At 34.1% G+C, this 25,853-nt stretch overlaps 1 protein-coding gene across 4 annotated transcripts in view; it reads left to right on the top strand.

The window, feature by feature from the left end:
- Window positions 1–8,144: 8,144 nt before the first annotated feature.
- Window positions 8,145–25,853, top strand: part of LOC131806994 (basic salivary proline-rich protein 1-like) — a 41,395-nt gene continuing 23,686 nt past the window's right edge. For all 4 annotated transcript variants that reach the window (XM_059131984.1, XM_059131983.1, XM_059131987.1 and 1 more), the window contains exons 1-4: window positions 8,145–8,970; window positions 9,099–9,142; window positions 22,485–22,671; window positions 25,447–25,649. In XM_059131984.1, coding sequence (XP_058987967.1) covers window positions 8,160–8,970; window positions 9,099–9,142; window positions 22,485–22,671; window positions 25,447–25,649 — 1,245 coding nt within the window. In that variant the 5' untranslated portion in view covers window positions 8,145–8,159. The remainder of the gene's footprint in view (window positions 8,971–9,098; window positions 9,143–22,484; window positions 22,672–25,446; window positions 25,650–25,853) is intronic.

Here is a 25,853-nt window from a genome sequence, read left to right as displayed (position 1 = left end):
GCATTTCACACGTGGTTGGGCGTTCAACAAAGTTAAACACAAAAGTATTTGATTTACATGTTCTTTAATGAAAAATGTAACAATTGCGAAAAGTGATTTTATGCAAAGGAAAGTGATTTCGAATTTAAGTAACTTCAAGTTTAAATTATGTGTCTCTTGAATTTAAAAAATATTGCAATAAATTTATCGATTTTTCTGCAAAGAACTGGGAAAAGTTATTTAATTGAAAACAAAGTAATTTTTTTGGGTTTATAGTAAACGAAATTTCGGCAAAATAATTAAAGTTGTGCAAATTTGTTTGGGAAAATCCCAAAGCCAAAAAGTTCCAACGTTGTATTACCGGCATTTTATTGAATAGTAGTTTTAAGTTAAACAGCACCACAAAATGGGTGATACGGATTCGGTAAGTTTTGGCAATATGTTAGAGTTATTCATTTACATCCACAGCATATTCAATGCACATTATAATTTTGTAGATACTCACATATAAGTTTATAAAAGCAATTTAATAGTATTGCCATTGAAACATTTAAATTAAAGCTGACTACATTTTTACAATTGAACCGTGTGGAATGAAATTCATTTTACAAATGTACAAAAAAATATATTTTTGTTTTTAATAATTAATTTTTTAATATTTTTTTCAAAACGTATTTGGACCAGATCAATTTGCAGTATTTGTAATCAAAAAATTCACATGAGTGGTTTATTTGCGAACTTATATTGAATTGTTCATAACGTGGATCAAAGGTGATATAAAGAAAAGTAAAATAAAATTAATATATTTTATGATTTTAAAATATATTTCAATTCCACTCTCACAATTTTCTTCTATTTCAAATATTATAAAATTTAAAGTGAACTGTGCCGACTTTATTAATTGCGTATTAAGGTTTAGAGCGGTTTAAATTTCAAAATTAAAACTAACCTGCGAATGCTATACCTTAATCGATTTCCACTAAACTTGACTGAGGTATATAGACTACTTGTTATGACTTTCAGAATACTTAATTATAAAATCGTATGACACAACTTTATTTCGTCAAATGTACCGTCATTGATGTATTATTTATATAAAATTAGAGGGAAGAAAAAAAATGGAAGAAATATCCCAATTAGAACCGATCTCGACAAAACCTTTCGGATGTACCCAATATCTTGTACCAGAAATCCTTTTTATGGAGTGCATAATACGGATTTGGGTGACTTAGATATTAAATCGGATGAAACATATATATGGGAGCTATGGCTATATCAGAAGCGAAATTTAGCATCCTATTTGGGCTAATATTACACATTTGGCGCACAATAAACGTGAAATCAGATACAGATATATATCGGAGCTATATCCAAATCTGAACCGATCTCGATAAAATTGGGCAGACGTATTTCTGAGCTCTATCTGATATCTGGTACCAAATAGCATTGTTGTGGAGTACATAGTACGAATTCGGGGACTTAAATACTAAATCGGATGAAACATGTATATGGAAAATATATCTCAAACGATTTTCACCAAAATTGACATACTTACTGAGCTACAATTTACCAAATTTTGGCGTTTACTTCTGAACGGGCGAATATATATTGGAGCTATATCTAACGATTATCAGGACTTGAAATTTTTCAAAAAAAAAAAAAAAATCCAAAAAGTACCGCTCAAATGAAACCCGTTATATGGGATCTATAGGAAGGCTTGGACCCGAATAATTCATAGACTATAGTATCCATTAAGATCTTCAAATACGAAATTTGTAAAAAAAAACCGGTGAATAATGTCGTTAAAATCATCAAAATACTGAATAAATGGAGGTACTGTTATATGGGAGCTACACTGCATACGACATTTTTGGCACAGGCTGTAGTACCCATTACTAGCTATGAATACGAAATTTGAAACAATTCCGGTCAATAATGTTTTAATATTTTTTTGTTATATTTATTAATATTTTTCATTGTATTTTAAATGTAAGCCTTAGCAAAGATATTTAGTGCAAGAGGTCAAGTACAGCATACAAATATCACAGTCAAATTAAGTGGTAGCTCTACCAAATCAAAGGCTTCCAAAAAATCGGACATAATCCCCATAATTGCGTCGAGGATTATGTTCGGGCACCGTAAAATAACTCGTATGATGAATGATATACCTGGATTTTCCTTCACAAATATATTCGAAACTGTTCAATGATTCAATTCCATGGCAAAATTTGTTAATCTTTTAGCTATGGGTGCGGCAATGTATATTTCTTCCAAACATGAATTTTGAAAATATTTGGTTTTTATTTTTTTAAACAATAAATACAAATTTGACAGAACTCGGACACACCATGGTATAAGTATTACAGAAAGAAGCAAACCCCAGCACTCTATGGTATTGCTAGTGTCAATTTCGGTATGACGTTTTGTGATTTAATTATTTCTTTGTATATAAAATTATTATTTCTTGATATACCATAGGTATACACATGGTACAATAAAAAGGTAAGGTAGAGCTCCCAGCTGATTACAATTTTTTTCTAAGTGTGCCCGACTTCTGCCAATTTTGTGTATGTATTTGTTGTTTTGAAAAATAAGAAAAAAATTTTCAAAATCAATGATTGGAAGAAACTTAAATTGCGGGGCGTGCATTAATAATATTAACGAGATTTACCATGGAATAGAAAGATTGAAGACTCAGGATCATATTTTTAAAAGAACATCCAGGCATTTCATTCATCTTTCGCGTTATTTGACTTATTTTAGAAATGAACAAAAAATATCAAATAAATGAAAACAACTTGTTGCATATAATTTTGAATAATTTTGACAGGAAGCGGGCATAGCATAAGGGTTGTATTTCTGCAGTTTTACGAAGCTGTTCTACCTCCTTATTGTACCATGGGTATACACTTTTTTAAAATGGAATTTCACTGCATGAAATGTCAAAATAGTTTGTAAATAACAAGTAAGCAAAGGCTACATTCGAGCGGGGCCGACCGTTGAATACCCTACAACACTATAATAAACGACACAGTTTATATAGCCGAGATACTCGAAAGAATTCCACAAGATATTGTGACAAATAATAAAAGAAAACCATCAGGTTTCGTTCTCTAATTTTTGAATAATAGCAACTTTAACTAATTTGCTCATTTCCAATGTATTGGAAGATGTTGCACGTAAATGGTCTTCCTAGATCTGGAACCAATTTTTCCCAAAGACCTATAATATTTCAGAAGTGGCAAAAGATTAACATTTATTATTGGTTTTTGGCTGAAACGCATCTATATGAGATACAGAAATTTGACTATATTCTTCAACGAAATCAGCGTTAACGAAATAGTCAGAAGTGCGTCTTTCCTGTATTTGTGAATTCTCCAAAAAATCACTGGAATGGTCATTTTCGTATTTTGTCTACAAAAGTTGGCAAACTATTTCACACATTGAATATTTTTGGATGGCCATCCAAAACTGCTTGGCTTTTGCAATGTCCGGTAACCCCCATTCAAATGTGCGTGAGGATCGGGCAATAATTACGACATGCTGAGAATTTTGCAGTTTTTTTGGTCCATTTCAACTCCTAAATATATGGCGATCATCTCCAAAAAGAGTAGGCTTCTACTCTGACCCTCATCTGATCCCCATGCAAAATTTCGTTAGGATCGGGCCATAAATGCGATCTTTATATGATATCCTGATATCCTAACTACTTAGTTTTGTTAGCTGTTGAAATATTACCAAATGTTTAATTCAAAATGAAAATATGCCAAAAAAGTGACAAAATTAAAAAAAAAATATGAGAACATTTTACAAAATCAATATTTTCATTTTTAGAGAGATATTTTTATGCGATTTTTTTAGACGTTTTTTCTTTCCTGCCAAGAGGCCATTCTGAATTAATGAGAACTGTCGAAATCAGTTCAGCCGTTCTCGACATATAAGATATCTTTCAAGCATATCTTCTTTGATAGACATATATATCGCACATATTTTGCTATATATCCGATTTGTTGGATATTAACATCAATGTAAAGATCAGAAGTAACCTTGTCATGGCTTTGTGATTTCCCCGGGATTTAAAATATTCGCGGTTTAATGAAAAATGTTGAATTTTTTCAACACAAAAGATATGGTCTATTTTACCCGCTAAATATTATCCGATGACCACCCAAATTGGTAGGCTTCTTCCCCGCCCTAAATTCTAGCTACATGCGAAGTTCCACGTCGATTGGTCTATAACTGCGACCTGTATAGCTACTGCAAAATCCGACATTTTTTCAGTATTTGGTCCATTTCAACCCCTAAACATTTAGCGATCATCTCCAAAAGAAATAGGGTTCTATTCTGGTCCAAGCCCCACCTACATTCTAAATTTCGTGAAGATCGGACCATAATTGCGACCTGTAGAGTGATTACAAATTAACATGGACAGACGGACAGACGGACAGACGGATGGACGGACATACATAGCTAGATCGACTCATCTCGGCGAGATAGGAAGATCCATATATACTTTCCTATATGGGAAATCAATATTTCGAGGTGTTACATAATTTTTGGCCCAATCAAACTTATAATACCCCCAACACATAGTGTTGTAGGGTATAATTATGGAAACATGTAAAAAAAGCTGTAAATTCGGCCGGGCCAATCTTTGAATACCCTCCACCATTTGAAACGTATTTGACAATTAAAAAAAATTCTGTTAAAATCTTAAAAATACCGAATGTCTAAGTCTATAGGCAGCTTTTGTTATAAAACATTGCAATGTTCAAATGCGAAACTTGAAAAAAATTCGCTGAATACTGTAGCTAATATGGGGGCTATACGAAGACGTGGACCTGCACAGAAAATTAGCTGTCTTAAGCCGTAGTATCAATTACTTACTTCAAATACCAAATTTGAAACAATTCCGGTTAATAATGTCGCTAAAATCATCAAAATACCGAATAACGGAGGTGCCGTTATACGGGGGCTAAGCGAAGGCGTGACAATTTTCTGTCATAGGCTGTAGTATCCACTACGAACTTCAAATACCAAACACTTCTGTTGAATAATGTCGCTTAAGTCAACAAAATACCGAAAATAGGAAAGTACCGTTATATGGGGGCTATACCAAACCGTAGACCTACATGATCCATTTTCAATACCAAAAGTCCTGCAGATATAATATACATTTGAGTAAAATTTTATCAATCTACTTCATTTCGTTCGGAAGCTAGAGTTATTTTCACAGACGAACAGACGGATAGACGGACAGACGAACGGACATCGCTAAATCGACATATAATTTTATGCTGATCAAGAATATATGTACTTTGTGGGTTGAAAATGTATGTTTCGGGGTGTTACAAATGGAATGACAAACTTGAAATACCCTCCATGCTATGTTGGAGGGTATAAAAACACTCCAGCCGCGATGATGCGCAAACTTTTTTGGCGGTTAAGGAACAATGACATATTTCATGTTTTCTAACACTTGTATTACTTACATAAACAAATTTGTATGTAGTTGTTGTTACATTTATTGTACAACAACACTTACTATTACCTGTATTATTCAACCATGCGGGTACACTTAGAAAGAAATTGTTATCAGCTGGTAGCTTTACCTTATCTTTTTTTTTGTACCATGACATAAGCTATGGAATATTCTGCCATTTTCAACTTTTGTCCTTTCCTTACTGATGCCATTATCTCATATAATGCCAATTTCCGATTTCTCCGGTCGAACTTAACTGTATTTTTAATTGATTTGATAAAGACCACTCGCCGGCTTAAAGACGATTTGCCCCTTAGCAGTACTATACAGTTTCTATAGCAGATAGGTTAAAATCCTTTTCTTAATTAATACAAGTTTTAATGGATGGAATTCATTATCCTTGTTTATTGTCATGTATATAGCAGATTATGCAAATATTCTCTAGCTTATGGCCAATCCAGATCCTTTGAATCACTAAATAAATAAATATGAAACCAAAACAAGTAAAAAAACATTAAGTTCGGCCGGGCCAAACTTTTAATACCCTCCACCTTAGGGTAAAGGAAACATTAGAAGAAATGTGGCAAAAACCATTAAAATGCCGAATATCGGGAGGTACCGTTATATGGGGGCTCTACCAAATCGTGGACCTACACATGCAAGGTTCCGCCAACGGAGCTAGAACCCATTATGACCTACAAATACCAATTTTCAGACAAATACGTGAAAAAAGGGGCAAAAATCATCAAATTACCGAATATCGGGAGGTACCGTTATATGGGGGCTATACCAAAACGTGGACCTATAATTACAATGACTCGTCACACGAACTGGGACCCATTATGATCTACAACTACCAAATTTTCAGTGAAATTCGTGAAAAAATCAGTCAAAAATCATCAAAATACCGAATATTGAGAGCTACCGTTATATGGGGACTATACCAAAACGTGGACCTATACATACAATGTTTAGCCACACGAACTAGGACCCATTATGACTCACAAATACCAATTTTTACACAAATCAGTGAAAAAATGTTGCAAAAACCATCAAAATACCGAATATCGGGAGGTACCGTTATATGGGGGCTATACCAAATCATGGACCCATACATGCAATGTTTCGCCACCGGAGCTGGAACTCATTATGACCAACAAATACCAATTTTTAGACAAATCCGTTAAAAACTGTGGCAAAAATAATCAAAATATCGAATATCGGGAGGTACCATTATATGAAGGCTATACCAAAACGTGGACCTATACATGCTATGTTTTGCCACACATACAGGGACCCGTTATGACCTACAAATACCAATTTTCAGACAAATCCGTTAAATAATGTGGCATAAATCATCAAAATACCGAATATCGGGAGGTACCGTTATATGGGGACTATACCAGAACGCGGACCGATATATCTCATTTACAATACTAATCCTAGACACAATACCAATTGCTCTGCTAAATGTTGGCGCTCTACGTCAAATAATGTGGGCTGTATCGTGATTTCAACAGACAGACAGACAGACGGACAGACAGACAGACGGACATCGTTAAATCGACTTAGAATTTTATGCTGATTATGAATATATATACTTTATGGGGTCTACGACGAATATTTAAGGATGTTACAAACGGAATGACAAAGTTAATATACCCTCCTTTCCAAGGTGGAGGGTATAAAAAAAAATGAAATTCTGAATATTTTATAAGGGATGTTAGACTGCTTTGATTGCATAGATCATAAATTGTCCAACTGTGATTTTTAGATAATTTGTATTTTTTAACCAAAACGGGATCCTTTATAAAACGATAGAACTAGTGGAGAGAGTTATTCATTTATTCTGTCGATAAGTTCCTCCATTATCGGTTTATTTTTCAAATAAACATTGGAATATTTCTCTATCCTCCAATAACTGTCACTCCATCGTTCAGTACTTGCCAAGCACCAAGTGAATCTAACCCTTTTTGTGGACTTTTTCTGACTATAGAAATCTAATATTTCCCTTGTCATAAACAAAAAAAAAAAAAAAAAACATAACTTTTTATTGGTAAAGTTTGTGGTTTGAATAACCACATCTAAATAAGCGGGGGAAAATAAGTTGCTGCACAATAAAAAAAATACACAAATAAATATGCCACATATTGAGCGAATTTTGTTGAATCAATAATTTATTGGCAGTGCAAATTATATTTTTGCGGGACAATAAAACAACAACTAAACAAATTTTCATGACAATTCGGGTCATGTTACAATGGTAAACTGATTTCATGACAAAAATGCTTTAACCGTAAAAGGATATGGTGTGGATAACAGTGGAGCATGGTTAAAGAGAACCTCTTGGGAATCATTACTTTATCCCATATAACGGCTATGTTAAATAACAATATTGTTGTGTAGCTGTCATCTCAAAAAATGTTATTCTTTTTATTCAAGTTTCACTGTATTCGTTTCGTTATCAATAGAAAACAATTTCGTTTTTTTCACTGCTATGCAAATTAACGGTTCTGCTTTGACAACCATCAAAATGTCCATTAAGTTGCAAATTAATCTGGAAGTTTTCAAAGTTTTGGTTTACATGCACCCTTGAGTTATTGCACCTTTATCAGGTAGGCGGCTTAACGAAAAGCTTCCATTCACCCACAAAACTGCAATCACTTGCAACAGAAGTTTGATACTCGACGTTTAGAAAATGGAAAGAAATAACACAAGACCTCCTCTCTTAACACAGATGAGACCTGCTGGACCACCAAGACCACCATTTCCAGGAGGAATGCCACCCAGACCGATGGGTGGTCCTCGACCCGGTGGTCCACCAATGCCAGGCGCAGGCCCAGGTGCCGGTGTACGTCCGGGTGGTCCACCACCCCTACGTACAATGGATAGCCGAGGAAACCTATTAATGGGAAGTCCTGGTGTACCATCACCACCAAGACCTGGTGGCCCACCACAGAATCCACAAACTAGACCGCCACCACCGGCCCCAAACACTGGTGGGGGTCCACAGAGTCCAACGGGTCAGGGTGGGCCACGACCACAAGGTGCTTTTCCATGGCCACCCCAGGTGCCTGGGCAACCACAATCATCTACAAGACCACCAAACCCCTTTCCTGGTAATCAAGCTGCTACACGACCGCCATTTAATCGTCCGCCAGGAGCTCCGGGTGGCCCACCACAACAACCTCAAACACGGCCTTCTGGACCACAACAACAGCCACAACCAGCACAACAACAGCCACAAAGACCACCTTCCTCTCTATCGACCAACGACGATGATGATGTGATAATGGGTCAGGCAATCACCCCACAAAAAACAGTTCCACTTAAAAATGATCCCATGGGTCCGGCGTTAAACGAAGCCGATGAAGACGCCGCCTACAAAGACGATTCACCAGTCTCCATGGCGAAGAACAGTGATCTGTCATTAGTTTCACCCGATTCCTACATGAATGATAGCAGTATGTCGAAATCCATAAGTGGGGAAGTACCAGGTTCAATATCGAGTAAGACCTAAGTTAATTATTAGCCTCCCATCTATGTAATACAAAGCCATTTCTTACGATTTTTAATAATTTGAACATCCATCTTTAAAAATTTATTGAAAATAATATTTGCTGTTTCTATTTTCCAGAAGGTGACAATGACAGTGGCGTTGATGAATCTACTCAAGATAAGGTAAGTTACAATGGAATTTAATAGAAAATAATACATTCATAAAGAATATATTACAACTGTCTGGAAATTATCGCTTAGTAGTCGTGTTTTTGAATTCGGATATTCCTCATTCGGTTTTCTCAAATTATCGCAAAGAAGGGTATGCAAAGTTTTTTCATTCCATTTGTAACACCTCGAAATATAAATATTAGACCCCACAAAGTATATAAAGTTTGTTGAGAGTTATGTACAATTTTGACATTGTCGCCGATGTGAAAATGGTTCTCATAATTCAAGCTGATTCCTTGAAACAATTTTACAGTGAATTTTAATTATTCCATTGCGTAGTTTAGCGAGTATCTGACCATTTTAGTTTTTGTGCATTTGTTTGCTTCTTTTCCTTTTAAAGATCTCTATTCTGAGTCGATTTATGCATATTCGTTCGTCTGTTTATCCATGCATTTTGTACATAAGTTGCCCAATTGAGATGACATTTTGTGCAGTTCATTTGTTTGGCCCAAATATATAGCTCCGAACCAGATTTAGAATCAGCTCGAGTTTAGCTCGTTTTGTTTTTTCTACTCCCAGCAGCTCCCGCTCGACTTCAAACGAGTTTCACTCTTTATAAGAATTTGAGAGAGTTTTTCAGAGGTCTGATAGCTAGCTAGCTCTTTTAAAAATGCATAATTGTGCAGGGTACCATAACGTTTGATTCCAGGTTTCCTAGAAAATTCCAACTCGTGGACATTCACTTTATTTGGACGGTGCGCTATTCAAAATTATACTTTTCATTCATGATTTCCTGAAAATTTGTATAATTTCCAGTCTTTTTCGATAAATGTCTCCTTTTGGGATGACACATGTTTGATTGTAATTCTGAGAGTGATTCGAGTGGAACAAACGTCAAAAATTGTTGTTCCCCCAGAAAATGTAATGTGACGGATTAAGTAGATTATTTAAAACCAGTAAAGAAAGTCTTAAAGTCGGGCGGGGCCGACTTTATGATACCCTACACCACTTTGCTAATATAGTTGAGCTGCGCATAACAATTAAAAGTTTTTATGGGAGAATTCAATCATACACGCTATGATTATTATTATAATTTAAAGTTCATAGAACTAAATATGCCGAAGCATTTGTATCTTTTAAATTCGGAGTTGTATTGCCCATTTGGTGCACAATTAATCTGAAATCGGATAAAAATATATATGGGAGCTATATCCAAATTTGAACCGATCTCGATAAAATTTGGCAAAGATATTTCTGAGCTCTATTTGATACATTTCCCTGAATATCGTTGTTACGGAGTGCATATTACGGCTGTGGGTAACAAATATGACAAATCGGATGAACAGTATATATGGGAGCTATAGCTATATCTGAACCGATCTTCACTAAATTTGACATACTAGCTTCTAGACTCAATTCGGTCGTAAGTGCCAAATTTCATCCAATTTGGGCAAATATTAGACGTTTGGTGCACAATCCAATGTAAATCGGACGAAGTTATATGTGGGAGCTAAATCCAAATCTGAACCGATCTCTATAAAATTTAGCAAATGTATTTCTGAGCTGTATTTGATAAATTTCACCAAATATTGTTGTTACAGAGTGCATATTACGGCTGCGGAGGACAAAAATAACAAATCGGATGAACAATATATATGGGAGCTATAACTATATCTGAACCGATTTCGATGAAATTTGGCATACTTATTTTGAGGTCCAATCTGATCGTACGTGCGAAATTCCATACTATTCGGACTGATATTACACGTTTGGTGCACAATAAAAGACAAATCGGACGAAGATATATATGGGAGCTATATCTAAATTTTGACCGATTATCTCCAATTTCAATAGGGTTCGTCCTTGGAATTTTGCACAAATGATTTGTGCAAAATTCCATACTATTCGGACTGATATTACACGTTTGGTGCACAATAAAAGGCAAATCGGACGAAGATATATATGGGAGCTATATCTAAATTTTGACCGATTATCTCCAATTTCAATAGGGTTCGTCCTTAGGCCAAACAAATGATTTGTGCGAAATTCCATACTATTCGGACTGATATTACACGTTTGGTGCACAATAAAACAAATCGGACGAATATGTATATGGGTGCTATATCTAAATTTTGACCGATTATCTCCAATTTCAATAGGGTTCGTCCTTGGCCAAACAAATGATTTGTGCAAAATTCCATACTATTCGGCCGAACAAATGATCTGTGCAAAATTTCATCTGGATCGGGCAATAAATGCGACCTGTACTTTGTTTACAAAAATACATGGACGGACGGACATGCATAAATCGACTCAGAATGTGATTCTATGCAGATCATCAAAAGGAACTATGGGTCTATTTCGTTTCCTTTTGCCTGTTACAAACAAATGCACAAAGACATAATACCCTGACCACCTTGTGGTGTAGGGTATAAATAAAGGCTTGAACTGAATAGAGAGCGGGCGTACAACGAATAGAAAAAAGTAAATTCCGTGTTTGACCTAGAAGATTAAAGGTTTAGTCTTGGATATTAAATAAAATATAAGCAAAGGCTACAATCGGGCGTGGCCGTAATATTCTTTAACAATATAATTTACAGTAACGTTTTTGCAGATGTGATTCTTTTGGAATAAAATGAACCAAATCCTCAACAAACTACTTTAGAATTCCTTCGAAATATCAAGATTTGTTCTTTCGATTTGTAGAATTTATAACTGATGTATTCAATTCCAATTTGAGAGCAGACGCGATTATTAGATCCTCATTTCAAATAATCCTGATAAATCTGCAGCCAATATTTTCCATGCATAATGACAGTTTTTTGTACCTCATGTTTGGGAATGGCTCATGAAACCATGTCATATAGCCATGCAAAAGGCTATTTTTTTCGCACCCACGTGACCATACATATTTTCGTTGTATGGTTATTTTTGCCACATTTTTTTACAGATTTGTAAAGTATGTATAGGTCCACGTTTGGCTATACACACCATATAAAAAATGTGGCGAATTCGTTGTAGGTCATAATGGGTTCTAGCTCCGGTGGCGAAATAATGTATTTATAGGTCCACGTTTTGGTATAGCCCCCATACAACGGCTCCTCCCGATATTCGGTATTTTGATGATTTTTGCTACATTTTTTCAAGGATTTCTGTAAAAATTGGTATTTGTTGATCATAATGCGTTCTAGTTCCGATGGCGAAACAATGTATGTATAGGTCCATCTTTTCCTATAACGTACATTATACGATAACCACCGAGATATTCGATATTTTGATAGTCCTAGGCACATTTACCCAAGAAATTTTTTCAAATGTGGTATTTAAGAAGATTTGGTAGATGATAATCCTTGAAGTATAAAATTACTTATATAGGGCCCCGTTTTGGCATGGCCCCCGTATAACGGCCTCACCAACTTTATGGTCCAAACGGACCATGTTATAAATTAACATGGAGAGACAAACGAACACACATAGCTAGATCGACTCAGCTTGGTTAGATCGATATCCTCGAGGTGTAACAAACAATTTGGCCCAATCAAGATTTTTTGAAAACATAATATTGTTTGCTTTCACACATAACTGCGTTATTTATAACAGATTTTGTAGTCGTTCCATTTTTGTTTGAGGTTAAGAAGTGCTACCTAATGAAATAACCAAATTGTATTTGATTTGTTCTAGTTGGTTGAAAGCAACAATAACTGGTTTCTGAATATGAAAAAAATCTCGAATAATTTAAAAAACGGAAACTCACAAAAAGAAAAAGAAACTTCCGACTGTTTTCATTTAAAAATATATAGCTCGTAGAATTGGATTTTTTTTTTTTTTCAAAAAACGGCATTTATTACAGCAATAAATGCCGTTGTGTCCTTTACTTGGCAGTTGTATATTTTTTAAAAGGAGGGCATATTAAATTTGTCATTCCGTTTGTAACATATCTTATAATTGTACTTCTATTGGTACTAAGAGTGTATAATGGGTTCTTCCTCTGATGGATAAACATTGACCGTATAGGTCCAGGTTTAACTATAGAACCCATACAAACATACCTTCGGTTTTTCGGTATTTTGACGATTTATCTCACATTTTCTAACGGAATTGTCTAAAATTTTGTATTTGTAGCTCCTAATGGGTGTAGCTCCAGCGGCAGAATATTGTATATATAAGTCCACGTTTTTACACAGCGCCCATATATCGTACATTCCGATGTATTTTGGTCATTTTAGCCACATTTTTTCATGATTTTGGGATCCAGGTTTTCTTACCTACCGCATATAACGGTACCTGCAGATATTCGGTATATAGGCCATTTAGCCATATTTTCTATAGGGTTTCGGTAATTGTAGTTCATAATAGGTCCTAAAGCCAATGTAAAAAAATCATCCATATTGGTCGAAGATCTTCATGGTACTTGGTATTTGGTATTTATGTTAGTAAGGTATTTTAAAACTCTAACTGCATTCTTCAACCGATCTCACTGGTATAAGCAGATTAAAGTGAAACACGTTTGAATACATATACTTTTATTTAAAATTGTTTTTATGCCTAATGGTGGAGGGTATTGAAAGTTCGGACTGACCGAAACTTTGAAATCAATCCATACTATGAACGCCCCTTTAAAATTGATTTAGGAAATGATAGTTCGAAACTTGTAAAGAAAATTCTGTAATATAATTAATACTTCAGAGGTTTTTTTCAATTTTTTTTGTTCTTCCTCATGACATCATGAACAAAATTGTTCTCCTATACTTAATAAATAGATCGTAAGACAATAAAAGCAAACAAAATTTTCCAAAACCGTTTCCGCTAGGTACACACATGGATAGACATGGTCATGGCAGTTAGTATCAAATCAATTAGAACGATAGTAAAATTGAAAAAAAAAAAACTACCCATATTTACGTGCGTGAGTAATTCTTAAAAATTTTTGAAGTCGCCCACGTAAGGCAGTTTCTAACAGACAAACTTAATTGACCAACCAAAAATCAATACTAGACATTAGTTGTTGTCAGAGATCATCGATAAGTATGAAATGTTGTATATTGGGGTGGAATGTTTTTGATATATATTTTTATTAAGCTACACAGCATAATAGCAAGTATTTGAGTATAAAATTGAGAATGAATGATAGACGAAAAAAATTGTTTCGAAAATACGACAAAAATACTTAACTATTAACATGTGAAGAGATTATTTTAAGAATGCATTCATTTGTAAAGATCACTCAAATTTGTATTGAATGAAAAATTATAGACCAAAAAAGGGAAAGTAAGCGAGAATCTATAGAAATATATATTCCCGATTTATTTTTAATAACAAACATTTTTGAAAAATTATGTTTGGTAATCATATACAGGGTGAGATGAAAAAACTGCAACCAACTTCAGATTGATGTCATTTCAAAGCCACTCGTCCGACAGCTGTTAAAATTATTGCAGTGACTGCTCATTATATTGTTTAAAAGCGTACAAAAGCATTTTGGTGAGAATTTTCCAGAAAAAGAAGTTATTCGTGATGGAATTCAAGCGTGATAATGTGATTTCTTTATATTTGGCTGGAAAACCACAAGTGGCTATGGTTAGAGCACTCCAGCATTTAAATGTGAATAAATCTTTTATATCTCCTTCCATCGTAACATACCGTAATACTGGTAGCTTAGCCCAACGTCAAGGAAGTGGACAGAAGAAAACAGCAACATGAGCAGAAATTGTTCGAAAAGTAAAGAAGCGACTTGATCGAAACCCGCGTCGCAGTGGCCGAAAAATGGCTCGTGAGCTAAACATATCGCAATATTCCATTCGGCAAATATTGAAAAATGAGCTCGGGATAAAGCCATTGAAATTCCAAAAAATGAAAAAAAAGAAAACAGACTCAAAAGAGCTAAAGATTTGCTTCGCTTGGCCGAAAGTTTTTGGTTTTCTCCAATGAGAAAACATTCGTTGTCCAGCATTTTGTAAACAAATAAAATGATCGTGTTTACTTGCCAAATAGGTCAGCTGAAAATATGCACCTTTGGTTGGCCACTAAAACTTAAGCGCCGGCCATGGTGATAGTGTGGGCCGCCATGATCGTGGCATTAGAATAAATGCCGAATATTGGACACACAAACATTTTGGCCACAGACCTTAGACATTCCAACAGGACTCAACATCATCGCAATCAGCATGCGCCACCCAAGAATGGTTACAAAATGAGACTCCTCGCTTCATTTGCAACGCACAATTGCCACCAAATATCCGGATACCAATCCGTTGGACTGTTGTGTCTAGAGTATTTTGGAAAGCAATGTAGGCACTAAAAAATACCAGAGTCGACCACCTCAAGCAAACGCTTCGCCGGGAATGGTCCAAAATACCGCAGACCAACATTCGTGTAGCGTGTGACGGTTTCATTGGCCGTTTGAAGGCCATAATTCGAGCCAATCTAAACTTTTTCTAAAATTTGATGCTATTTCCGACATGTTCTGCTTTCATTCATTAAATTAAAAAAAAAAATTAAAATATATGGCTTTGACTTTGTTGCAGTTTTTATATGTCACCCTATATATGAATGAGGTTTCCCTCGTTAAGGTATTTTTTAGTGCTTTGCGAAAGAGGCAATTAGGTATTTGTCGTCGTAGGAACATGTGATATTAGACATCGTATGTTTAAGAAAAAAGAAGTAATGTGTCATAGTCCTCGAAAAGTTTTATCTTGGCTTTTGGCCGGAACCACGAGGACATGCAAATCTGCGTAGTACTTGCAATATATTTACGCCCTATGTCATGTATGGGTATTCAAAACAATATTTGAAAATTTAGATTCCACTATATGATAAGCCGTATCTCCGATATTTGGCTATGTTCGTCGACAAAATCGCCATTCTGACCTTTACCGAAGTGCGCCTTTCAGGTATTTGTGATTTTGTAAATCAGTTACGCCGTTCTCTTGTTAATTCCCCTAAATAATTTAAAAAAATCCACCTTTAAGTCTTTCTAATATCCCCCAAAATTATATTTTAGAAACATGGGTAAAGGTCTGTTCAATGTCCAGGAAAAGTTCTTGGAACATCCGCGTTTAATAGATACCTAGCGTCCCAAAAAACTGCTTGGAAATTAATATTTTTATATTCATATACCCACATTTGGAAGCTGTACTATGTCCTTCAAAAAGAATTGTAAACATCGGCGGTTGAAGACTCTCCAATTTCACTTAAGAATACTTGTCAAAACCACTTTTAAATGCAGTCTAATGTCTCCTAAATCTCTTTTGGAAATCTACGTCTAAATTTCGACAAAAATGCACATAAAACCTGTTGCAATGCAAAGAAAAGATAAAATTCTGGTTTTAATCCATCTCGATATATTTCATAATATTTTTTTTGAATATGCGCATTTAAAACCACATTCTGAAAATTTAAGTTTATTCCGTAAAACCTTTTTATCATTACTGAAAAATATAATGGCATTTTACATTTTTGTTACTTTGTAACTTAAGTCATTTCGCGTTGGATACGCTCAGTGTGGAAGCATTTGCTCCCCGTTATTGATGATCGATGATAAATGCAATAAAAATGTCGTTACATGTTACGCTTGAAAAACATCCTAAGCCATGGCCCAAGAAAACATGAAGTTTTTAAACACCTCTCAAAGTACAAACAACCACAGAAGAGTTGAGATATCCATCCTGAGCGGAAAAATACCTTTAAAGTATAATAAAATATATTTTATATAAAAAACTGCATTGAATTTTCCAAGAAAAAAACTGTGAAAACTTGTACATCCATCAACTGTTGTTGAAGTAAGATAACAATAACGTTTTGTGTAACAAAGTGAACACATTTGAAACATGTGTTAAACGGTTAAAGTAAACAAATATTTGAAATGGTGAAGTATAACAAAATCAAAATATTACGAAAATATGGTTGAAAATCGAATTGAGCTGGTATAGTAAATTTGCTTTAAAGTTGGCAACTGAGTACATCTGTGAACTATATTCAATTATATTTATGCTGATAAAATTATTATGTAAGAATGTTAGGATTCTCATGGAAAGCGAGCTCGACGACGTTTTGTATATTAAAGTCACTGAAGTATTTTGTGTATTCGTAAAAATTCGCTGTTTTACACCATATCGAATTATTTTAGATATTTTTATTTGATTAATAGCAAGCAACATTTATAGAAAACGGATTTTTAAGCAATTAAAAACTTCTCAATTGATCACAATAATTCATATTTCAATTTTAAACCAACCAATTTGTATATACACCGTAATTAAAAAGCCATAAATCTGCACAATACAAAAATATAACTTACTACGTTTTAGGATTCCACCACTTCAAAAAACGGTAAATTATGTTAACAAAAATGATAAGTATCTAAACCTTTTGGTGCTTTAATCGATTCATCAAGAAATATGTTGACCCATTCAGTGCATTTCGTACCCTTAATTGTGAGGTTTCGAAAATCAGGCCGTATTTTGACTTTATACGTTTTAGATCCCCTCTATCACTCAGTTACAATGTTGAATAATTTCTATAACTTGTAGAACTTTTCATGCTCTTTAAGAACAGATTTCGTAGAAGTCCGTCCTATCTTAGCATGTATAGAAATTTCAATGCTATTGGTCCAACTGATTCTTATAACCTCCACCTTGGAAAGGAGGGCATATTAAATTTTTCATTCCGTTTGTAATACCTATAAATATTTGTAATATAATAATAATAATAATATAAAGTCTGTCTGTTTGTTGAAATCACGATACATTCCAATTTTTTTACGTAGAGCTTTGGCACAATAGTTTGTATTGTCTCTAGGATGGTTGGTGTTGAAAATGAGATATTTAGGGCCACGTTTTTCAGTAGCGATAATCGGTATTTTGATAATTTTAGACCCAACGGAATTGGTATAAAGAGTTTGTGACGGGTTGTATCTCTGGCGACTGAACATAGTCTGTATAGGCCCATGTTTTAACATAGTATTCATAAAACACCCTTCGAATATTGGGTATTTTCAGTTTGGGTAATTGAAGACAGATTTTCTAACAAAATTGTTGAAAATTTTGCATTTGTAGGTCGTAATTGGGATCTCCTGATGAAGAACATTGCCCATATATAGGTTCACGATTTCCTATATCCCCCATGCAATGGGGGTATTCTATATTTTGGTCATTTTTCGCCTTCATATCTCAATTCCATATACCAACGCATTTCAGGATTTCAGCCTTATCTCATCACCAAATTTCAAATTTAATACCGTTTAGGACAAATTTCCACCCCCCAAATCTCAAACCCAGATACCATCAATAATATAAATATCAAATTTCAGATCTTTTTGTACAATTATAGTACATATTTCCGAAACCACCTCCATATGTCCAGGCTACACATGAACATCGACCCCAATAACAAATTGCAGATTTAAAACACTATATGTTCCACCAATACTCAATTGTGCCAAATATAGTACTATTTAGTACTTTTCGTGCACTTGTTGTACACATTTCTAAAACCACCTCTTTATCACAAACAATTTCAAAATTTCAGTTTCACCCTTCCGCCCTTAACCAACTGTTCCAAATTAAGTACCAATTAGTACGGTTGGCACACTTGGTACACCTTTCCAATACCAGCTTCATGTACAAAACTTACTTTCCAACCTTGATTCTCATACCAAATTTCAAGTATCAAGGATAGAGTTATCTGCTCAGATAATACCAAATGGTACCATTTTAGAACTTTTCGTTAACTTATAGTTCGAATTTTCAAATACCCTATGGTGCATCTATCTCGCGCTTCATCAGTGTCTCTCATTCCAGATTTCTAATTCATTCCAATACAAAGTATACAAATTTTAGTACTTTTCGTACCCTTTTAGCACGAGTTGCCAAAAATCACGCATTCAGGCAGTCAGTTTGTATTCATTGAAATTTGATTTTAAAAATCGTATATATTTGGTAATACTAAATTCGAAGGAGTAGCATGGGGTCACTTCTGGTGTCAAGGGGTGGCTAATTGCAGTTTGTATAACAATGAGCAGTACTTAATACCATACATGGCCTGTCAGAAAGTGTGAGGTATATGACATACCTAGACAAATAATAAGAGTTTTTGAGAGAGCACCATGATAGATATTTTCCAAGCTTATTACATCAATTATCGGATATATCGGTCCATACATTTCATAAATAGCAACCTTCTGTTTGTGAGCAGCAGGGAGTAAAGCTGGAACGACAAGCAATAAAAAACTTTTTTTATAAAAAGAATAACGGTCTTAAGTCTGGCTATTTTACTACAAGAAAATGCAGGTACACAATTCATATTCTCTGAAAATCTGAAATGAAAACTTTAAAAAATAGATTGGATCATATTCTTAAAAAAAAATTCAGATATTTCACGCATATTTCTCGCTATTTAACTCATTTTAAAACCAGTAAAGAAAGTGTTAAAGTCGGGCAGACCGAATTTATGATACCCTACACCACTTTACTAATTTATTAGAGCTCCACATAACAATTAAAAGCTTTTATTGGAGAATTAAATTGTACAAGCTATGATTATAATTATAATTTAAAGTTCAAAGGACTAAATATGACGAGACATTTGTATCTTTTAAGTTCGGGCTTGTATTATCCATTTGGTACACAATTAACTTGAAATCGGATAAAGATGTATATGGGAACTATATCCAACCCATCTCGATAAAATTTGCAAAGATATTTCTGAGCTGTATCTGATATATTTCCCTGAATATCGTTGTTACGGAGTGCCTATTACGGCTGTGGGGAACAAATACAACAAATCGGATGATCGATATATATGGGAGCTAGTGCTATATCTGAACAGATCTACCTAATTTATTACAATAGCTTCTACACTCAATTCGGTAGTAAGTGCCATATTCCATCACATTTGCGTTAATATTACACGTTTAAAGCACAACAAGTAAAAAACATTAAGTTCGGCCGGGCCAAACTTTTAATACCCTCCACCTTAGGGTAAAGGAAACATTAGAAGAAATGTGGCAAAGCCATTAAAATGCCGAATATCGGGAGGTACCGTTATATGTGGGCTCTACCAAATCGTGGACCTACACATGCAAGGTTCCGCCAACGGAGCTAGAACCCATTATGACCTACAAATACCAATTTTCAGACAAATACGTGAAAAAAGGGGCAAAAATCATCAAATTACCGAATATCGGGAGGTACCGTTATATGGGGGCTATACTAAAACGTGGACCTATAATTACAATGACTCGCCACACGAACTGGGACCCATTATGATCTACAACTACCAAATTTTCAGTGAAATTCGTGAAAAAATCAGTCAAAAATCATCAAAATACCGAATATTGGGAGCTACCGTTATATGGGGACTATACCAAAACGTGGACCTATACATACAATGTTTCGCCACACGAACTAGGACCCATTATGACTCACAAATACCAATTTTTAGACAAATCAGTGAAAAAATTTTGCAAAAACCATCAAAATACCGAATATCGGGAGGTACCGTTATATGGGGGCTATACCAAATCATGGACCCATACATGCAATGTTTCGCCACCGGAGCTGGAACTCATTATGACCAACAAATACCAATTTTTAGACAAATCCGTTAAAAACTGTGGCAAAAATAATCAAAATATCGAATATCGGGAGGTACCATTATATGAAGGCTATACCAAAACGTGGACCTATACATGCTATGTTTTGCCACACATACAGGGACCCGTTATGACCTACAAATACCAATTTTCAGACAAATCCGTTAAATAATGTGGCATAAATCATCAAAATACCGAATATCGGGAGGTACCGTTATATGGGGACTATACCAGAACGTGGACCGATATATCTTATTTTCAATACCAACCATCCTAGACACAATACCAATTGCTCTGCTAAATTTTGGCGCTCTACGTCAAATAATGTGGGCTGTATCGTGATTTCAACAGTCAGACAGACGGACAGACAGACAGACAGACAGACAGACAGACGGACATCGTTAAATCGACTTAGAATTTTATGCTGATTATGAATATATATACTTTATGGGGTCTACGACGAATATTTAAGGATGTTACAAACGGAATGACAAAGTTAATATACCCTCCTTTCCAAGGTGGAGGGTATAAAAAAAGCAAATCGGACAAAGTGATGTTCAATTCAAAAGGTTATCATAACTGTTGATTCGATTCAGCATTAAATGGAAGTAATATTTTTACATCATCCTCATAACGTATAACGTTAGGCAAGTCGTTTATAAATGATGTAAAGAGATCAGGTTCAAGATGGCTTCATTGAGGTACACCAGAACTTACATGAATTTTGTTTGAAAAAAAACCATGCTATGCAACTTAAATAAAAATAACTTATGGTTTACTTTAGTCTAACAGAGCCTTTTTGGTCGTTTAAACCTGATTATACTTGATTTTGTACAGTATTTCTTAACCCACTCAATAAAAGCTAATACCAATAGTAAACAAATCACTACAAATGTATCCTTGTGCCGTCATATCGGAAAGAAGAAATCGTTGATACAACATTCAGTTCTTGTTTATTTGAAAGTTTTTTATGGGTTTCTTCGCGAGTTAGTTTTTTTTCGGTAGATAAAGGTAATTTATCATTTCGAAGTTATTTTGTTGTTACCTCCAAAAAATATAAAAATACATATATTTTGACTATATACATACACAGTAAACACAAACATGTGTACTTTTATGTTTTTGTAGATGAATGGATTTTCCAAGCAAGTAGAGTGAGGGAGAAAGCTTATCATTCTACTCCTAGTACTAGGCCAGGTTGAACGTGAATACGAAAATCATGCATGCCATCCGTACCATCGATAAAACAATATGAAAATTACTACAACAACAATAGCACAAATTTAGTATTTTATTGTAATAACAAAATAACAACAAAAATTAAGAATAATTTTCTTTTGTAAACAATTCATAAACAACGACAACAACAAAAACTTTATCAGGCAATGTAATTCTTTTGGAGTAGAACTTTGCAAAAAAAAAGTTGTGTTGAAGGCGAATGACAGAGAACTTTTTTCGCCTGAAACTCAATTGCAAAGGAAACGACAAACGAAACGCATCGCAATAATTAAATCCTCCACGTAGTTTTCCGAATTATATTGTTAATTCAGAAAAATTACATAATTAGCGGAAAATAATAAATATTCGGAAAAAAGGAAAATAGCGTGCTACCGGGTCATCATGCAATTAATTATTACGGCTGATACGAATTTACTATTTGTAATACTTATTTCTTATTGATTGATTGATTGATTGATTTATGACTGAAATATTTATGGGCAATTGATTTTATTTGTTATCACGTGTTTTTTTATTTTCATATAGGAACGCAACGGCCCCGGAACCCCCAGTTCCCCAGCCAAAACTCCAACTTCGGTAACATCCAAACCCGAGAAATCGGCAGCATCACGCCCACCCAGCACTACACCATCCAATAAATCATCCAAATCTCGCAGTACTTCACGAAATCGCATTGCATTGAAGACCCCAGAACCGGAACCAGTTAAAAAAGGTAAGACCTTGTCATAGATTTTAGAGGGTTTTAAGAAAAACAAAGTGGAGTGTGACAAGGATTTTGTTAGAAAACTTTGAAAAGAAAAATCTTATGAGAAATTCTTTAATTCACGGATTGTAGTATATAACACTCCAGCCAAATTTTCCGATCCCATTATATTGGTAGTTTATTTGCATTATATTTTAATGGAATACTTGGTTTATATGGCTCCGTAATTTAGGCAGTGTTCTTGGAAATATGTACTAAAAAGTTCGAAAAGTACTAAGTGGGAAGAGATAGAGCTAGAAATCTGAAATTTGTAATGAGGGTCTTTGAGGTTGTGAAACATTGATGAACCAACGTTTTTATGGAAATTCAAAATATACTAAATGTACTAAAATGGACTAAATTTGGATAAAGGTAAGGTAAGAAATTTGTATGAAAGCCAAGTTTAAGAAGTAGGGTTAATATAAAGAGGTGGATTTGGAAATGTGTATTACGTGTTAGTAGAACTCTTAAATGGTACAAACTTTGACAAAATTTAAATTAGTTAATGGAAAAAGAAGAAATGCTAAAAGTTAGTATAGAAAGAGGTATTATGGCAAATGTGTACATCAAGTGTACGAAAAGTACTTAATGGTACAAAATTTGATAAAAAGACAAGGAAAAGAGCTAGTATTGTTCATGTTGGTATTAAGATCACTGCGAAATACATTCAGTTTTTACAAAGGCAGAAACATAACAGCTGCATATACTTATGCCCCTTCTTAAAAATTTATTTGGCAATACGATTTTATTCGACTATTTGAATTTATCATATGTATGGTAGCTATTTTCGATGTGTATTGAAATTAGTCGTTTAATTTATAACCTGAAACTAAAAATAGTGGCCTTTTATAAAATGCAATCTATTTTGAGTAAAAAATCACTGATAAATTAACGTAATATAAATCCCTATTTTTGCATACGAAGTAGCAGACATTCTAGCCTAATTCTAATTTCTCTAAGAACCGAAACATCACATCTACTCAGTTCCAAGTTATCAGATTTGGAAAATTCTCCAAAAATGCATGCTATATCTGACAAGAAAAATAGCATGACTTTGAAATCTGCATTGAAGTCATATTTTAAATAAATTAAAATGTAGATCCAATGTTCCATTAAATTGCAATTATATCATAAATATCAAAAGACAAATTATTTTGCTCACCACAAACTGGAACAGTTTTGGACTAGATTTTTAACAAAATCGTCTTCCAAAGTCCTTGTTAAGGGATTTTTTTGAGACTTGACAGCAGCAACATCATCCTGGATGTTAAAATTATTCACTAAAAATATTGAAAAACAAGATAGCGTCGCTTCGACTTTTGGAAAATATTTAAAGGTTCAACAGTCAAATATAAAGTTAATTTTTTCACAATTTATAAGTCAATATTTGTTTTTAAATTTTGATAATGTTTTCTCTATTCTATCAATTCTCTTCAAGGTACATTTATAAGGTACCGATCAATGTATGTATTTCAAAATTACAGCAATTCGTTAAAAAATCATTTTTTTTTCATAAAATTGGCTAAGGAAATTGATTCCATGGCATAATTACAGAAATCAATTTTTATACCCTCCACCATAGTATGGAGGGTATATTAAGTTTGTCATTCCGTTTGTAACACCTCGAAATATACATTTTAGATCCCACAAAGTATATATATTCTTGATCAGCATAAAATTCTATGTTGATTTACCGATGTCCTTCCAGATGAGAGAAAAGTGTCTATGCATGTCCAGGGCCTCAATTCTTGTTCTATGAAAATGTGAAATGAAAACTTTTATAGAGGAAAGAAATGTCAAATGAAAAATATTATCAAGGAAATATTTTTCATTTCATATTTTCATAGAACAAGAATCCAGCCCCAGGTCTTCGTATATTTCCCATATATCAGTACCTCCATATATTCGGTATTTTGATGATTTTAAATACAATATTCACCGAAATTGTTTGGAATTTGGTATTTGAAGTTCCTAATAGGTACTACAGAAAATTGTCTATGTAGGTCCAGGTCTTCGTATAGCCCCGATACAACGGATCCTCTCTATATTCGGCATTTTGATGATTTTAGCTACATAATTCACAGGATTTTTTGTTCATTTTTCGTATTTCAATACTATAATGGCTTATGACAAAAGTTGCCTATGCAGGTCCACGTCTTCTTATAGACCCCAATATAACGGATATACTCGGTATTTTCCAGATTTTAACATAATTTTTAACGGATTTTATTTTTGTGAAAATTTTAAAATTCGTTCCGACCTTACTGCATTTTTACTTGTTTTTTTTTTTTTTTTTTAATTTTCAATACCAAACATCTTTGGAGTATCACAAATATAAATTTATCTTTATTATTGTGACTCCTATCTTCATTTAATTTCATCATAAAATCTACTAAGAATTTTATGCTCTTCATCAAATATTTCGAGCTGGCGAAAACGAAATGGCAAAGTAAAAACTATCCATCATACGTTGCATACGTTCGGGCTCGCCTAATAACATAACCAACCTTTAAGTTCGCCCTTGGCGAACTTTTTATGCCTTCCATCTTGTGAAATCTTATATTAACAATTTAAAACTGTCAATAAGGAAGAGGTGTTCTAATTCGAATTGTATTGAAAGACTATTGAAATTATTTTTTTTAAATACCTAAACCTTAACAAATAGGGAAACTAACATAGTTTTATTTTACTAATTTTTTATTGTTTTATGTCTTCCTATTAATTCCCAATATAATTTTCTTACAGTTCCAATGAATAAAATTCAAGTTGGACACGCTCCTTCACCTAATTTGAAGGCCGTACGCTCCAAAATTGGATCTCTTGACAATGCCAGCTACAAGCCAGGTGGCGGCAATGTTAAAATCGAAACGAAGAAAATTGAAATCAAGGCAGCACCCAAAATTGAAGCTAAAAATGATAAATACACACCAAGGGGTGGAGAAAAGAAGGTAATTAGTTTTATTTCCATTATAAAATTTATTCTTCATTACATTTTCAAATGCGCTTTCAAAATATGGAGAAACGAAATTTGATTTGTTATCTATGAGGTTAGGAAAGCCAATGTCATAAATGCCGAAAACCATTCAAGATAACAATCAAAAGTTTGTATTCCCCCAAACCTTAATTGGAAGCCTATAATGATAATGACGATC

Source organism: Musca domestica, unplaced genomic scaffold, assembly GCF_030504385.1.
Source record: "Musca domestica strain aabys unplaced genomic scaffold, Musca_domestica.polishedcontigs.V.1.1 92, whole genome shotgun sequence".
NCBI lineage: Eukaryota > Metazoa > Arthropoda > Insecta > Diptera > Muscidae > Musca > Musca domestica.
This window is presented reverse-complemented; position numbering and strand designations above follow the sequence as displayed.